Source organism: Pseudophryne corroboree, chromosome 11, assembly GCF_028390025.1.
Source record: "Pseudophryne corroboree isolate aPseCor3 chromosome 11, aPseCor3.hap2, whole genome shotgun sequence".
Classification (NCBI taxonomy): Eukaryota; Metazoa; Chordata; class Amphibia; order Anura; family Myobatrachidae; genus Pseudophryne; species Pseudophryne corroboree.
In genome coordinates, this window is record NC_086454.1 from 190,112,707 (window position 1) to 190,131,312 (window position 18,606).

General features: G+C 47.5%; 1 protein-coding gene across 5 annotated transcripts in view; it reads left to right on the forward strand.

Annotated features, from left to right (window-relative positions):
* Positions 1-18,606, forward strand: part of PC (pyruvate carboxylase) — a 1,082,342-nt gene that overhangs the window by 1,024,228 nt on the left and 39,508 nt on the right. For all 5 annotated transcript variants that reach the window (XM_063945165.1, XM_063945163.1, XM_063945164.1 and 2 more), the window contains 3 exons: positions 4,812-4,956; positions 5,474-5,563; positions 6,137-6,358. In XM_063945165.1, coding sequence (XP_063801235.1) covers positions 4,812-4,956; positions 5,474-5,563; positions 6,137-6,358 — 457 coding nt within the window. The remainder of the gene's footprint in view (positions 1-4,811; positions 4,957-5,473; positions 5,564-6,136; positions 6,359-18,606) is intronic.

Below are 18,606 nucleotides of genomic sequence, written 5' to 3' on the forward strand. Positions count from 1 at the left end.
CAAAAAGCTATATATACACACACTGGTATTATACTGAGACCAGCTATTGCCTCAGCATGGATGTGCAGTGCGGCAGCTGCATGGTCAGACTCCCTGTCAGAGAACATTGACACCCTAGACAGGGACACTATATTGCTAAACGTAGAGCATATTAAAGACGCTGTCTTTTACATAAGAGATGCACAGAGGGATATTTGCCGGCTGGCATCAAAAATAAGTGCACTGTCCATTTGTGCCAGGAGAGGGTTATGGACCCGGCAGTGGACAGGGGATGCAGATTCCAAAAGGCACATGGAAGTTTTGCCTTATAAGGGTGAGGAGTTGTTCGGGGATGGTCTTTCAGACTTAGTTTCCACAGCAACAGCTGGGAAGTCGGCATTTTTGCCACATGTTCCCTCACAACCAAAGAGAGCACCGTATTATCAGGTGCAGTCCTTTCGCCCCCAAAAGAGCAGACGGGGTAGAGGTGCGTCCTTTCTGCCCAGAGGCAGAGGTAGGGGAAAAAAGCTGCAGCATACAGCCACTTCCCAGGAACAAAAGTCCTCCCCCGCTTCTTCTGCTAAGTCCGCTGAATGACGCTGGGGCTCAGCAGGCGGAGCCAGGTATGGTGGGGGGCCGTCTCAAAAACTTCAGCAATCAGTGAGCTCGCTCACAGGTAGATCCCTGGATCCTTCAAGTGGTATATCAGGTGTACAGGCTGGAATTCGAGACATCCACCCCCTGCCGTTTCCTCAAATCTGCCTTACCAACGACTCCTTCAGAAAGGGAGGCTGTGTTAGAGGCAATTCACAAGCTGTATTCCCAGCAGGTGATAGTCAAGGTGCCCCTACTTCAACAAGGACGGGGTTACTATTCCACAATGTTTGTGGTACCGAAACCGGACGGTTCGGTGAGACCAATTTTAAATTTGAAATCCTTGAACACATATTTGAAAAAATTCAAGTTCAAGATGGAATCGCTCAGGGCGGTTATTGCAAGCCTGGAAGAGGGAGATTACATGGTATCTCTGGACATCAAGGATGCTTACCTGCATGTCCCCATTTACCATCCTCACCAGGAGTACCTCAGATTTGTGGTACAGGATTGTCATTACCAATTCCAGACGTTGCCGTTCGGCCTGTCCATGGCACCGAGGGTATTTACCAAGGTAATGGCCGAAATGATGATACTCCTTCGGAAAAAGGGAGTTTTAATTGTCCCATACTTGGACGATCTCCTGATAAGGGCGAGGTCCAGAGAGCAGTTGTTGGTCGGCGTAGCATTATCTCAGGAGATGCTACACCAGCACGGTTGGATTCTGAATATTCCAAAGTCTCAGCTGGTTCCGGCGACACGTATACTGTTCCTAGGGATGATTCTGGACACGGTCCAGAAAAAAGTGTTTCTCCCAGAGGAGAAAGCCGAGGAGCTGTCGTCTCTAGTGAGAGGCCTCCTGAAACCAAAACAGGTGTCGGTGCATCATTGCACGCGAGTCCTGGGAAAGATGGTAGCTTCCTACGAAGCGATTCCATTCGGCAGGTTCCATGCCAGAACTTTTCAGTGGGACCTGTTGGACCAATGGTCCGGATCGCATCTTCAAATGCATCGGTTGATAACCCTGTCTCCAAGGACCAGGGTGTCTCTGCTGTGGTGGCTGCAGAGTGCTCATCTCAGAGAGGGCCGCAGATTCGGCATACAGGACTGGGTCCTGGTGACCACGGATGCCAGCCTTCGGGGCTGGGGGGCAGTCACTCAGGGAAGAAACTTCCAAGGACTTTGGTCGAGTAAGGAGACTTCCCTACACATAAATGTTCTGGAACTGAGGGCCATTTACAATGCCCTAAGTCAAGCAAAGCCCCTGCTTCAAAACCGGCCGGTTCTGATCCAGTCAGACAACATCACGGCGGTCGCCCATGTAAATCGACAGGGCGGCACAAGAAGCAGGGCGGCGATGGCAGAAGCCACAAGGATTCTCCGTTGGGCGGAAAATCACGTGTTAGCACTGTCAGCAGTGTTCATTCCGGGAGTGGACAACTGGGAAGCAGACTTCCTCAGCAGGCACGACCTCCACCCGGGAGAGTGGGGACTTCATCCAGAAGTCTTCCAACTGATTGTAAACCGTTGGGAAAGGCCACAGGTGGGCATGATGGCGTCCCGCTTAAACAAAAAGCTGGAAAAATATTGCGCCAGGTCAAGAGACCCTCAGGCGATAGCTGTGGACGCTCTAGTGACACCGTGGGTGTACCGGTCGGTTTATGTGTTCCCTCCTCTTCCTCTCATACCCAAGGTACTGAGGATAATAAGGAGAAGAGGCGTAAGAACTATACTCATTGTTCCGGATTGGCCAAGAAGAGCTTGGTACCCGGAACTTCAAGAAATGATCTCAGAGGACCCATGGCCTCTGCCGCTCAGACAGGACCTGCTGCTGCAGGGGCCCTGTCTGTTCCAAGACTTACCGCGGCTGCGTTTGACGGCATGGCGGTTGAACGCCGGATCCTAAAAGAAAAGGGTATTCCGGAGGAAGTCATTCCTACGCTTATTAAAGCTAGGAAAGATGTAACCTTACAACATTATCACCGCATATGGCGAAAATATGTTGCGTGGTGTGAGGCCAGGAAGGCCCCAACGGAGGAATTCCAGTTAGGTTGATTTCTGCACTTCCTACAGTCAGGGATGACTATGGGCCTAAAATTGGGTTCCATTAAGGTCCAGATTTCGGCTCTGTCGATTTTCTTCCAAAAAGAACTGGCTTTACTGCCTGAAGTTCAGACATTTGTCAAGGGAGTGCTGCATATTCAGCCTCCTTTTGTGCCCCCAGTGGCACCGTGGGACCTCAACGTGGTGTTGGTTTTCCTAAAGTCACATTGGTTTGAGCCACTCAAAACCGTGGATTTAAAATATCTCACGTGGAAAGTGGTCATGCTTTTGGCCTTGGCTTCGGCAAGGCGGGTGTCAGAATTGGCGGCTTTGTCATGTAAAAGCCCCTATTTGATTTTCCATATGGATAGGGCAGAATTGAGGACTCGTCCCCAATTTCTTCCTAAGGTGGTATCAGCTTTTCACTTGAACCAACCTATCGTGGTGCCTGCGGCTACTAGGGACTTGGAGGACTCCAAGTTACTGGACGTAGTCAGGGCCTTGAAAATTTATGTTTCCAGGACGGCTGGAGTCAGGAAGACTGACTCGCTATTTATCCTGTATGCACCAAACAAGATGGGTGCTCCTGCTTCAAAGCAGACTATTGCTCGCTGGATTTGTAGCACAATTCAGCTTGCGCATTCTGTGGCTGGCCTGCCACAGCCTAAATCTGTAAAAGCCCATTCCACGAGGAAAGTGGGCTCTTCTTGGGCGGCTGCCCGAGGGGTCTCGGCTTTACAACTTTGCCGAGCTGCTACTTGGTCAGGGGCATCCATCGTTAGAGAAAATAAGATTTTACTCACCGGTAAATCTATTTCTCGTAGTCCGTAGTGGATGCTGGGCGCCCGTCCCAAGTGCGGACTGTCTGCAATACTTGTATATAGTTATTGTTAACTAAAAGGGTTATTGTTGAGCCATCTGTTGAGAGGCTCTGTTATGTTCATACTGTTAACTGGGTATAATATCACGAGTTATACGGTGTGATTGGTGTGGCTGGTATGAGTCTTACCCGGGATTCAAAATCCTTTCCTTATTGTGTCAGCTCTTCCGGGCACAGTATCCTTACTGAAGTCTGGAGGAGGGTCATAGTGGGAGGAGCCAGTGCACACCAGGTAGTCCTAATTCTTTCTTAGCTGTGCCCAGTCTCCTGCGGAGCAGCTATTCCCCATGGTCCTTACGGAGTCCCCAGCATCCACTACGGACTACGAGAAATAGATTTACCGGTGAGTAAAATCTTATTATTAAGTGGGAAGTCCTGGTAGAGAGAGCATTTTCTCCCTCCTGGAATTGGACATGTTGGGAGGTATGCACAATTTAATATATATCCCCCACCTTCCATCGGGGGCACCCCCAAGGTTTAATCCGGCCCTGCATTAAACATTCATAAACCCGGTACAGAGTGTCCTGGTTAAAAGCATTCGTTATGTAGCTATATTCATTTGCCAATTTATACCTTTCACTTAAAGTTTTCTTTATTTTTATTTTTTTAGTATAGCCAGCTCATCATAGACAGGTTTCATAGGACCCTCTTTCACACTCCCTTCAGAGTTGCACTCGTACCGGTCTAATCATCATAGCTCTAATTAGCAGGTCTTTCAGCATCCAGAGTGATGCAGCAAGCAGTTCCCAGGAGTCACAGAAATGGGACATTGGCGTCATCCTGTGTGTGTGCTGCTCTTCTTCTATCTCGCTCCTTTTTTTTTTTTTCCTTTTATTTCCCCCCCCCCCCTTTTCTTCCCTTGTTCTTTGTCTGCATTTTTCCCCTCAAATAATTTTCCTGCAGTATCTAATAAAAATCAATTTAGCTAAGATTCTTTATCTTCCAATAACTATCTGAGAGACACTGCAAGGTTTTTAGACAGTACACCTGTGTGCCTTACAACATAGTTTGAATTCAGTGCTCTCCCTTGTGCAGTCTTTCATGTTTTACTGTTGGGCAGTGTTGAGTTTCTGTAACTTGATGGGAAATAACTGTTCTCCGAGGCATAATAGACCTAAGCAAATATCTTCATATTTGTCTAACTGTGGTAAGAGGCAGTTTGTGAATGTTTGCTCTGAGCCTTTAGACATGAAAGCTCTGTCTACTTTTTGTAGTTTTATTTTTCCTACTGTTTAATTCATTAGTTGACATACTGTGATATTGGTAAGAACCAGCTTATTTTTACAGACTTACATATATGTGATTTTTCTTTTAGACAAATATTCCTTTCTTGCAAAATGTCCTGAATAATCACCAGTTTCTATATGGAACAGTGGACACTCAGTTTATTGATGAAAACCCCGACCTCTTCAACCTGAGGCCAGTGCAGAATAGAGCACAGAAGCTTCTATATTACCTTGGTAAGCCTGACTGTTCTGTAATGTATGTGTAATTATATAATTAGTTTTACCGCACCTAGAGGCACACGAAACCTAAATGTATGCAGATTGGGAGGGCGGAGAACATAAAGTATAGAAAAGATATGTAGTTGGTATTTTTCTGAGCCAGGGAAAGTTTGTTTAGTAGCTTTGAGTACTCAGAGAAAGGTTTAACTAGAATTTTATCCTAGATCTTTGTCCTATAGTATATCTAGGAAAATGCTGAATACCTGCAGGAGAAATGACATCGGTGATACTGCCTCTATTTATATACTGTATAACAGGAATGGGTTGATCGTTAGTGACAGGGTGTGGGCAAGGTTCCCTTGTTTTGTGTGTTATCAAAAATGCTGTTGTTGTAGGGGCATGTGATATTAAGTCGTTAGATCTTTTCTGATGTTTGTTTTCCTCATAGGTAATTAATATGGTAAGTCTGTACCAGTAAATAAAATTATCAAAGCAACTAACAAATGTCTAATCTTTAACAACTATTTTCCAGGTCATGTGATGGTGAATGGTCCAACCACACCCATTCCTGTTAAAGCCAAGCCATCAACTATAGATCCTGTCATCCCCCCGATCCCGATGAGTAAGTGGCAATGTTTTCTATACAACCCTATATTATGACTTATATGCCGCTTACCTGATTACTGGACAAGGGTTTGAAGCAGATCTTCATAAGGACATTAGGTGTACGTTTGGGTGTGGAATAACAGATAGTCAAAAGGTCTACAGCAATAGGTCGACACCATATGGTCGTCGGTTACAAAAAGTCGACATGAAAAAGGTAGAATGTTCAAAAGGTCAACAAGAACAAAATGTCGACTGTTAAAATGTTGAAATGGAAATAGTTGACCCAAAAATGGTCAACACAAGTTCATTTGTCGACCACGTGAGTCATGTCGACCATATGGTGTCGACCTATTGACTGTCTAGTCTATGATCCACCTCATCTACCTTTCCTTTATGAGTTAGAGGAGTGACGTATAGACATGTTATATTTTCTTACATTACATGCCACATTAACACTTAGACCATCTTTTTCTTGTTCCAAGTATAGAAATAATCACAGTATACCTGCTAGTATGTGCTGTAATACTTTATGGAGAATGGATGTTCCAGTAGTGCTTACTGTGTGTTGTTTGTTTTCTGTATCTATCAGCTGAGCCGCCTGCTGGATTCAGGGATATCATCCTCCGTGATGGGCCAGAGGGGTTTGCACGTGCCATACGCAAGCACCGGGGCCTCCTCCTTATGGACACTACATTCCGAGATGCCCACCAGTCACTCCTTGCTACTCGTGTTCGTACTCATGACCTTAAAAAGATTTCACCTTTCGTGTCACACAACTTTAGCAATTTCTTCAGTTTGGAAAATTGGGGAGGTAAGACGCTTTAATCCTGGGGAAGTTCCATATAACCGATAGTACTGACTAACGTAAGTGTGTCCAACTAATTTCTTCTGGATTTCTGCTTCATTACATATTCGTTTCACTTTCAGCATCTTTTTCGAGTCTCAAGTTGCTATTGTGTGCTACTATGGGACTGGAATGGTTGTGCAGTCACAGCAAGGGTGCAGTAAGGGCTTGGTGTTGGGTGTATAGTCTCATGTTGCTATTGTGTTCTACTATGGGGCTAGGAGGTCAGCTGGAATGGATGTGCAGCCGCAGCAAAGGTGCAGTAAGGGCATGGTGTGGGTGTATAGTCTCATATTGCTATTATGTGTCAGTAGGGAACTGGAAAGTAGGCTGGAATGGGTGTGCAGTCTCAGCAAAAGTGCAGTAAGGGCATGGTGTGGGTGTATAGTCTCATATTGCTATTATGTGCCCCTATGGGGCTTGGAGGTCAGCTGGAATTAGTGTGCAGCCACAGCAAAGGTGCAGTAAGGGCATGGTGTTGGGCGTATAGTCTCATGTTGCTGTTGTGTGCCACTTTGGGACTGGAATGGGTGTGCAGCCGCAGCAAAGATGCAGTAAGGGCATGGTGTCGGTATATAGTCACATATTGCTATTGTCTGTAACAGGGGGCTGGGAAGTAGGCTGGAATGGTTGTGCAGACACAGTAACAGTGCAGTGACAGCTTGGTGTTGGTGTATAGTCTCAAACTGACTGAAATGGCTACCATAAGTTCCTCCTGAAGGGGCCTGAGTTGCTTGTGCTGTCACCCTGGTGCAGGCGGTGCAGTGCACTGAGGCTCGCCGCAGTTAAGGACCCCAATGCCTACAACATTACCAGCAGACTGACTCATTAAAGTACACTGGCGGCAGGTGCGTCACGGACATAGTTGAAGGAGGAGGCAGTCCTGCTGGAGAAGAGAGGGCCCCGCCCCTCATCTACCTATTGGCTCCTTCTACCTGGTCGATTCTCCTGCTGTTGCCACTGACGTCCCAGGGTGGAAATAGCTGTCCTGCTTGCTGTTGCCTGCATGCTCTTGAGGACCAGGCTCTTGAGGAGAGGATGCGGCTGAGCCATCCTGGGCTTTATTCTGTTGTTAGAGGTAAAGATAAGGACTTCCAGGGGATAGGTATGGGGTTGGTTTGCTGCATTGTGGCTTAAATTTCTTTGTCCTCCATTATATCCAGGCCCCTGCCATCCAGCACTCACTGTCACTTCTGCCCTCACCGCAGCTCTCCTCTCCAGTCTGTGTGCCATAGAAGTGTAAATTAGCAGCATGGCGGTGTGGCATAGCGTGATTTGTGGGCACCGCTGTGTGGCGTAATGTGATTGTGGGCTTTACTGTGTGACGAAATGTGATTGTAGGCTCCACTGTGTGACGTAACGTGATTGTGGGCACCACTGTGTGACGTAATGTGATTGTGGGCTCCACTGTGACATGTAATGTGATTGTGGGCTCAATTGTGTGACGTAACTTGAATTGTGGGCACCACTGTGTGGCGTAATGTGATTGTGGGCACCACTGTGTGACGTAACATGAATTGTGGGCACCACTGTGTGGCGTAATGTGAATTGTGGGCATTACGGTTATGTGCACCAGCCGAGGTCAGTGCGTTATCAACGTGGCAACTCCATAAGGGCAGGGAGCATTTTAATGCTTTATATTGGGCAGGGTGCAGCACCCTGCTGGAACAACTTAGTGGGAATGTTATCTATTTATATAATTGCATATTGTTGCGCCTGTCCCACCAATCGCTAGTTCCGCCACTGCCCTGGTGTAAGTGTACATTTGAAAATGACTGCATCTGACTGTAAAACACAAACATGTATCCAAATAATTGTAAGCAGCTAAAGTATTGATTAAAAAGTTAATTACTGCTGCGGGTACACTGGGCTCCACAGGGAATGAAATTGGGGGTGTAGACCAGGATCTTGATCCGAGGCACCAACAGGCTCAAAGCTTTGACGTTCTTCCCAGAATGCCTAGCGCCGCCTCCTCTAGAACCCTGCCTCCGTGCACAGGAGCTCAGTTTTGTAGTTGGTGCCATGCAGTAAGCAGGCATACAACAGGGGGGCTGCTCCAGCAGCCCTGAAAAGAAGCATTTAAAGAAAATTAAAGACTTCAAGGGCTGCAGCAGAGACGCTGACTGTTAGATGTCAGTCAGACCTCTTCTGCTGCAGCTCCATCACCTCCCCCAGCGGCGCTGTACACTCCTGCGCCCTGGTTGCCGGGTACCTACAGCGGAGGCTCCGGGTGTCTTCCAGTTAGTCACACAAACGACCGCTGTTCTCCTGGATCGCGTGGCCGCACTCAGGGAGGAGGTAAGTGGGTCCCCGCGGCGGGGCCCGCTGTAAATCGCGATCCCACGCGGCCGTTGGGAGGCGGGCCGCACGCACTGGCGTGGACACTGTGGTAGTACAGGGACCCCACTAGACCACCAGGGCATGGGCACAGGTCCGTTTTCTCTCATAAAACCGTTTATTTAAGCCCCCAGTACCCGGTGGTGAAGTCCAGCAGGGGAATAAGGCTTTGACCTGTAGCCCCAGCCCCAGGGTGCCATTTTAAAGTAAAGGTTCCCGCCCTGGAGCTACATATCTCTCTCTCCCTCACTCCCTGTCAGCGTTTGGACGCCATTAGGACAAGCTGAGCTGATCCTGGGACTGTTTGGGCAAATCCTCCTCTGTAAAGCCGCCTGCATGTCAGTGCTGTGGTGCATTTTACAGGATACTTAAGTATTCTACATGTCTGCTGACAGTGTTAATAAAAAGTGCATTTACTCAGGGTTATTAAGTACAAGTACCCTGTGATATACATCCAGTCATTACTGTGCATTGTTAGATCTATTGAGTGTATAGCTATACTTAGTAGTACTCTGTATTGCTAGTCCAGTGCAGTTTTATTGCATGTCATAATTTCTGCATTGTACAATGTGACTATGTGTGTGCATATAGCTGCTGTGTGACCTCCATTTCGTGTATCTCACTCAGATTGCTATCCCCATATCCTATAACCTGAGGGGGCTAGGTGCGTCAGGTTTATTATAATATAGGTAGTTCACAGGATATACTCAGTGTGTATTTTTCTCTGTGAGTTTTAGTCACCATATACCTCTAGAATTACCTGTTTGTGCTGAAATACACTGCACAGAAGGTTCTTGTCGGGTACTGTGCTGCTGATATTGTACTGTGTTGCCTTGCATTGAGCTTTTGATTATGTCAGCTACAAAAGGCAAAGGTGCTGGGGCTGATCCCACATTGCGTGGTGTTGATTCTGCATACACATTTGAGGGTTCAGGTTCTGGGGGTTCCTTACCCCCCAGTGGGACTGTAGCAACGGGGGTTCAAAATTACCCACCTTGAGCTACCTTCTCCACGCTATTGAATACGCTGGTAACTAGACTAATGCACCCTATGGGACCTCCTGTGCCGGTACAACCGCTTATGGTCCCTGCGGTTAACCCGCCGTGGGAAGATCAACTGTCCAATCAGTTACAGCAATTGAACCAATCACTGACTACTCAGAAGTCTAACCCTCGCCCGCCTAAGACCAAGGGGTCCTCTAAGTGGGCAATTACTTCCTCACAATCCACCAACGTCCCAGACACCTCGTCTGATGAGGATGGCGTTTATACTGACCCCACAGATTCTGATCCCGATGCTTCTGATGGGGAAGTTGTTTCACAGGTGGAAGTTCCTGACTTGTTGGAGGCTATCGGGCTCATTCTTCATGTTGATGATGACCCGGAGCCTGATGCTGCCCCTAAGAAACTGGACAGGTTTAAACGTCAGAAAGTGGTTAAACAAGTTTTACCTCACTCTGACCATTTAGTTGACATACGTCAGGAGTCCTGGGGAAATCCAGGAAAGAAATTCACGCCTCACAAGATGATGCTGGCTCGCTACCCCCTCACTGCGGAGCTAAGTAAAAATTGGGAAACACCCCCGCCATTCGATTCGCAGGTGGCGCGGCTGGTGGTATCCTCAGCTCTGCCTGTAACTACCGTCATGTCACGGAGAGCCGACGGATAAGCGTGTGGAGAGTTTTTTAAAGGCAATTTACACCCTAACCGGTGCTGCGCATAGGTCCACCATTGCAGCGACATGGGCTGCAGAAGCTGTGGAAGCGTGGGATCAGGAGCTGGAGGCGGAGTTGCCTTACAATGCTTCAGATCATGCTAGACATTGCTTGTCATATATTGTCACAGCGTCTCATTACATTAAGGAGGCGGCTTCTGATGCTGGTATTCTGGCGGCCAAACTTCTACTTCGGCCATTTTGGCTCGCCGGATTCTCTGGTTACGGTCCTGGACTGTGGACACGGACTCTAAGAAAACCCTGGAGTGTACTCCTTTTCAAGGGAGCCATTATTTTCGGAGAAGACCTCAACAAGATAGTGGCTGACTTAGCTTCTGCTAAAACAGCATGTCTACCTAGTACTGCTCCTTTGGTGCCGAAGGCTAAGAGTACTCCCTTTCGCTACTTTCGTCTTTCAGGGAAAGCAAAAGGTCAGGCGTGCCCAAAACAGGTTTGCACTTCCAAACCCAGTAGCCCAAACCCAAGCGCGCCTGGGCAGCCCGTCAGCCTGCTTCCAAAACTGACAAGCCTGCCGCATGACGGGGCGGGCCTCCCTCTGGGGGATCCCAGGGTGGGGGGCCGACTTCTAGGGTATACCCAGGAATGGTTAATTACCACTTCCGATGCCTGGCTACGGGAAGTCGTCACTCGAGGTTACGCCGTATCCTTCAAGAATCGTCCCCCTCATCGATTTTGTCTGACTGACGTCCCTTCGGATTAGGTGAAGGCAAAAACTCTTAATTCGGTGGTACAGTCCTTCCTGGACACAGGAGTGGTAGTACAGGTGCCTCTGGCTCAGAGAGGCAAGGGGTACTATTCACCGCTGTTCCTAGTCCCGAAACCGAATGGGTCCTCCCGGACCATTCTCAACCTCAAGTCCTTGAACAAATTTGTGAGGGTTTCCAAGTTTCGTATGGAAACTCTTCGCTCTATTGTTCTGGCCTTGGAAACTGGGGATTATATGGACTCCCTGGATATACAGGATGCTTACCTGCATATTCCTATTGCAGTGTCGCATCAGCAGTACCTGAGGTTTGCAGTTGGCAACCTCCATTACTAATTTCGGGCGTTACCTTTTGGTTTGACCACGGCTCCACGAGTCTTCACCAAGGTCATGGCGGTAATGACGGCTGTACTCCGCCATCAAGGGGTCAGGATCCTACCATACCTGGAAGACTTGTTGATCCTGGCAAATTCCCCAGAAAATCTCCTACACCATCTGGATCTGACTATCCAGTTTCTACATGCCCACGGGTGGCTCATCAACTGGAAGAAATCTTCCCTGGTCCCTGCTCAGAGCATGGTGCACCTGGGGGCGTTGTTGGACACTCACAACCAGCGGTTGTTCTTGTCTCAGGAGAAAGTCCTGAAGCTTCAGGACAGGATTCAATGCTTCCTATCTTGTCCGCAAGTGTCGATACATTCGGCAATGCAAGTGCTAGGTCTCATGGTATCGACTTTCGACATGGTAGAGTACGCTCAATTCCATTCCCGCCCTCTGCAGAAGCTGATTCTTGCCAAGTGGGACGGCCTGCCTCACCGGATCAGGTCTCACATGATCTCCTTGTCTCCGGTGGTCCGTCTGTCACTGAGCTGGTTGCTTCAGGACCAATATTTGAGCAGGGGTCATCCCTTCTGGATCTCCAACTGGGTCTTTCTGATGAAGGATGCCAATCTGAGAGGTTGGAGTGTGGTGTTGGAGCAACACTCCCTTCAGGGTCGGTGGACCAAGAAAGAGTCTTTCCTCTCGATAAACATTCTGGAATTGCGGGCGGTGTTCAACTCATTGAACTTGGCCCAGCATTTAATACAGAGCAGACCTGTTCAAGTACAGTCGGACAACGCCACCACGGTGGCGTACATCAATCATCAAGGCGGCTCTCGAAGCCGCATAGCAATGAGGGAAGTATCACTGATTCTTCAGTGGGCGGAACGCCATCTGCCAGCCATATCGGCAATGTTCATTCCGGGGGTCCTAAACTGGGAAGCGGACTTTCTCAGTCGTTAGGACGTACACGCCGGAGAGTGGAGCCTCCATCGAGAAGATTTTCAACCCCTCGTGGACAAGTGGGGCCTTCCAGATGTGGACCTGATGGCATCTCGACACAATCACAAGGTTCCGGTCTTCGGAGCAAGGACAAGGGATCCTCAAGCAGCGTTCGTGGACACACTGGCAATTCCATGGAACTTTCGGCTGCCATACGTGTTCCCTCCGGTGTCACTCCTGCCCAGACTAATAAGGAAGTTCAAGCAAGAAGGAGGAATCCTACTTCTAATCGCTCCAGCATGGCCCAGACGGCATTGGTCTCAGACCTTCGGGGTCTCTCGATAGAGCATCCTCTTCTACTTCCGCAGCGTCCAGATCTCCTCGTTCAGGGCCCCTGTGTATATCAGGATTTAGCCCGATTGGCTTTGACGGCGTGGCTCTTGAAGCTTCCGTCTTAAGGGCCAAAGGATTTTCTGAGGCGGTCATTCAAACCATGTTGAAGGCCTGGAAACAGACTTCTGCTCGGATTTATCATAGGGTCTGGAATTCTTACTTTGCTTGCTGCGCATCTACCAATCATGACACTTACAAGTTTAGTCCGGCAAAACTTTTGGCCTTTCTACAACAGTGCCTGGACTTGGGCCTTCGTCTGGCCTCCATCAAGGTTCATATTTCTGCCTTGTCGGTTTGGTTCCAGAGAAAAATTGCGACTTTTCCTGATGTACAACCGTTCTCTCAGGGTGTGTTGCGGATTCAGCCTCCTTATATCCCGCCTGTGGCCCCTTGGGACTTGGTGGTTTTGGAGGCGTTGCAAGGGTCTCTGTTTGATCCTCTTGAATCTGCAGACCTTAAGTGGCTTTCTCTTAAGGTGTTGTGTCTGCTGGCTGTTGCCTCTGCTAGAAGGGTGTCGGATCTGGGTGCCTTGTCTTGTAGGTCACCATATCTGTTTATTCTCTGGCTGGGTCCACAGGTTATCCACAGGATAACATTGGGATATGCCGGAGCAACAGCGGAAATGGCACCAAACGGTCACGAGCTTTCTGGCCTCCCAGGATGCATCGGGGCTTCGCCATATAATCCCGCCCACTGGCTCAGTCAAATCAGTTTTGTTTTTTTTTGGTGCGGCAGGAGCCGGACCATGGTCACAGGGCTGCTGTTATAGCAGCCTGTAGCTTTTATTATGTTATTTTTATAGTCCTACTATCATTTTTTGAGTGACTTTTCTTAACAGCGTCTTAAACGCATATTAGAAAGTCGATCCAACAACTCCCCACCGGGTTGCAACAACGCTTACCTTCGCGGTATAGTGCTGTCTCGACGGGCGTCTGTGTTGGATGTTCTAGCAGGTCCAGTAACCAGGCCGTGGCCGGAGCATGGGGGGAAGGTGAGTCTCTGGATTTCCTCTTGCTAGGGGGGTCCGGACACAGCTACACTGTATTGGTGGAGACTACAAACAGTGTGTTGATGCGCCTAACACTCTGGTGCGACAGCGCTACGCTCTAGGGATCATAGGCGCCAGGACTAGGGTGAGGCCGCGATCCTTAAAGTTTAAGTCAACGGGGGGGAATCAGACGCTCTCCTGGCCGTCCCTCCAAGTTCATGACAGATTTCCGCGCGTCTCCCGTCCATGAACTGAATGACCTCATTTCCGTCTCAGACGCTACCACGAGGGTACTCGGTCGCAGGCCTTAGCGTCTGCATACACGTGGAAGTCACTTAGCGTCCGTGTCCGTCAGTGAGCGTCCGTGTCTTGCATCAGTTATCCGAACGGCAGTGTACACCAGTAGCGTCTGAATCCACTCAGCGTCTTACGAGCGTATTTGTTTGGATATGGAAGTGTGGTGAATCTCCCTGTATCCCGCTTTATGGAGGAAGGGTATACAGTACTAAAAATTCTCTCTACTTGTTAGTATGAATTGTTAATTTTAGTACTTATTGCATATGATATCTGTATATTACTGTTGTTTCTGCATGCTATGTTTGAAAAGAACCAGTTAAAAACAGAAGTACAATTTTCCTATTTGTAAGTTGTTATGGGGGTTGTATTCTCATATGACAATGATTAATGCCTTAACATGTGACTGACTGCGAGTATGTGTGCTGACTTTTCTATGTCGTCAGTCCTGTTCTGACCCTCAATTCAGGTGCACAGTTGTGGTCAGATTGATTTCACTTCTATATATCCATATATAGGTGATTTTCAGTCACAAAATTGTGTAGTCATAAACAGAATTTTACCATGTCTGTGAGTGGCAAAAGTGACGAGGAGAATTTATCAGGCACTCCTACATCCCTAACATGCTTATCTTGTAAGACAGAGTTAATTGGTATAGGCCAGTTGGTCACTTATGAGGGGTTGTGTGCGAACTGTTTTGCTTTTCAGCAAAGTAAAAAACAGGATTTGGTTCAACAACCAGTAGAGCCACCATGGAATATGTTCGCAAAGACTTTGTCTTCAATAGCGGACAGGTTAACTCCGGTAGCACCACCCCAGGGGTTAGGTTACACTATTAACCCATACATGCAGCTCCCTTCCTATGGCTTGGTTCCAGTAGCCTCTACAATAACCAAGGGACAGGTAAGACTAAGACAGATGCATCTATGTGGCAGACTACACAAGATACAACAGATGATGATACAGTATATTCAAATACTCCGTATGATGATCAGTCGCAGAGTTTTAGTTCAGAGGATGTAGCGGAACTTATTGATGCTGTGAAGGCTGTTATCTCTTTGGAAGAGCCAGCCAAAACAGTGTCAAAGTCTAAAGCACCTGTGTTTAAAAGAACACAGTTAGTTAAAACTGAATTCCCAGCGTCAGATGAGCTGACGGAAATGATGGAAGAATCTTGGGCGACGCTCAGTAAAAAGTATAAGATTTCGAAAAAGATGGGATTCTTATTATCTATTTCCAGCTGCGGATTGTTCAAAAAGATAAGTTCCTCCAAAAGTAGATGCACATGTACTGCGACTTGTGCATAAATCTGCTTTACCACTGTCATCTACCTCACTAAATGATGTCACAGACAGAAGGGTAGATAGCTTCTTGAAAAATGTATTTTCTCTTGTAGGAGCAGTGGTAAGACCTGCTATGGCTTCGGCCTGGATAGCAAAGGCAATGGGCGAATGGATAGAGGAACTAGAGAATGGCATCTCTTCTCCTGATAGGGAGCAAGAGTATAATTTAAGCCGTTTAAGACAATCTGCCCAATACTTGGAAGAAGCAGCAATTGATATGGGTACAGTTGCTTCTAAAGCTTCAGCCTTGACAATAGCCGCTCGTAGATCAGTTTGGCTACGTACCAGGAAAGCAGATGCGGAATCCAAGAGAGAATTGGAAGCATTGCCTTTCATTGGTAATATATTGTTTGGAAAACAATTATCTGATATCCTAGAATCAGAGGCTGAATCAAAGAAGGACAGATTTCCGGCTACTTATAACCCTAAGTCTAAGGGTTCAAAGTTTCGCCCATTTCGATGGCAAAGCGAAAGCTAAAGAGGAGTCTAAGCAGCCCCAGTCCAGTAGATCGGCCAGGGGTAGGAAGCAATGGGCTAGTAGAAACCCAGCTTCTAAGCCTGAACAGAAACCATCAGCCTGAAGAGACGGGCCTCCGCCTGGAGGATTCCAGGGTTGGGGGCCGACTCCTTCATTTTGCACACATATGGTAACAGTCGACAACATATGCTTGGGTGCAGAAGGTGGTATCTCAGGGGTATGGGTTCCCATTCAGGAGGCAGCCTCCTCAAAGATTTTTTTGCACCATCCTGTCTCGTATAGAGTCGAAGGCCAATGCCCTGCAAGAAGCAGTCCAAAAATTACTGCAGTCAGGTGTGATTGTCCCAGTACCGCCATCACAAAGGGGACAGGGATTTTACTCCAATCTATTTCTGATCCAGAAGCCAAATGGGTCATTTCCACCAATTCTCAATCTGAAAATGTTAAACAAATACATTTTGATCCCAAGGTTCCACATGGAGACATTACGCTCCATAATGTTGGCTATGGAACCGGGAGATTACATGGTATCTCTGGATGTACAGGATGCTTACCTACATGTGCCTATAGCACGGTCTCATCAGTGCTACCTCAGGTTTGCCATCCTTCAGGAACATTTTCAGTTCCAAGCCTTGCCCTTTGGGCTAGCAACAGCACCCAGGGTGTTTACCAAGATTATGGTGGTTATGGCATCTTATCTCCGCAAGCAAGGGATAAGAATATTTCCATACCTCGACGACCTGTTAATCCTAGCACATTCGCAGGAGTTACTTTTGAGCCATCTTCAACAGACAATAGTTTGTTTACAGAGACACGGGTGGCTCATAAATTGGGAAAAGTCGTCTCTGAATCCGTCACAGCGAATGGTTCATTTGGGGGCCATATTGGATTCAGACCTACAGAGAGTTTTCTTACCAGAGAAAAAGATGGTCATGGTGCAGGTCATGACTCAGGAAGCGTTGCACGCCCAGACAATGTCAGTCCATGCAGCAATGCGACTGTTGGGCCTGATGGTATCAACCTTCGACATGGTGGAATATGCACAATTCCACTCCAGACCATTGCAGCACCTTATTCTGACCAAATGGAACGGAAATCATCAGACGATAAAAAAGCAGATGATCAAGTTTCCAGTAAACGTAGAAAGGTCTCTAGTGTGGTGGCTACAGACAGACCATTTAAACAAGGGGAGACCCTTTTGGATAAAAGAGTGGCAAGTCCTGACAACAGATGCCAGCCTGCAAGGCTGGGGTGCGGTACTCGGTAGCCTTTGGTTTCAGGGAAAATGGGCCGTAAGGGAAAGTCACCTGCCAATAAATCTGTTGGAAATAAGGGCCATTTATATGGCTCTAGTTCAGGCAAAGGACAGTCTGCAAGGAAGACCGGTCCAGATTCGCTCAGACAATGCGACAGCAGTAGCGTACCTCAATCATCAAGGAGGAACTCACAGCAAAAGATTGATGGAGGAAGTAACTCCCATTCTAAGATGGGCAGAACTCCATCTCCCAGCATTGTCAGCAGTGTTTGTCCCAGGTGTACTGAACTGGGAAGCGTATTTTCTCAGACGACACACCATTCAGGAAACCGAATGGGCATTACACCCAGAAGTGTTTCAGACAATAGTGAACAGATGGGGTCTACCAGAGATGGACCTCATGGCGTCTCGTCTAAACAACAAAGTTCCGAAGTACGGGTCGAGAACAAAGGATCCCGGAGCGGTCCTTGTAGACGCACTGTCAGTAGAATGGAAATTTCATCTGGCATATCTGTTCCCTCCAATATCTCTGTTACCCAGAGTAGTGAGAAAAATAAAGCAAGCAAAGGGAGCAATAATTCTAATTGCTCCAGCTTGGCCAAGAAGACATTGGTACACAGATCTACTGAGAATGTCCGTCGAAGCACCGATACTGCTCCCTCAATGTCCAGATCTGATAATGCAGGGTCCTTGTTGTCACAGTCATCTGGATCGTCTGTCTTTGACGGCGTGGCTGTTGAAACCTCTATCTTAGAAGCTAGAGGTTTTTCAAAACAAGTAATCCAAACTATGCTTGGAGCAAGAAAGCCTTCTTCGGCTTGTGTGTATCATAGAATATGGCAAGCCTATATTCATTGGTGTACTGTAAAAAGTTTGAATCCAAGATCTTTTAAAGTATCCAGGATTTTGGATTTCCTTCAAGCAGGATTGGATAAAGGTTTGAAAGTAGCTTCCTTGAGAGTTCAAGTATCAGCGTTAACTGTATGGTTTCAGCGAAAGATTGCTGATTTACACGATGTACGTACTTTCTTTCAGGGAGTTGTACATATTCAACCTCCATTTGTTCCTCCTGCAGCTCCCTGGGATTTGAATCTAGTTCTTAAATTCCTCCAGGGACCTCCGTTTGAACCACTTAAGAGAGCAGATCTTAAATGGTTAACGGCTAAAGTACTTTTTCTACTGGCAATGGCGTCAGCCAGAAGAGTGTCAGATTTAGGAGCGTTATCGTGTAAGTCTCCTTTCCTAAGTTTTTTTTCCAGACAGAGCAGTTCTCAGAACTAGATCTGGTTATCTTCCGAAGGTGGTTTCAAAGTTTCACCTTAATGAAGAGATTGTAGTCCCAGCTTTTCAGGTATCGGGACTTTCTGCGGGAGAAGCGTCGCTGGACGTAGTCCGAGCATTAAGAATCTACATAGATCGTACTAGTG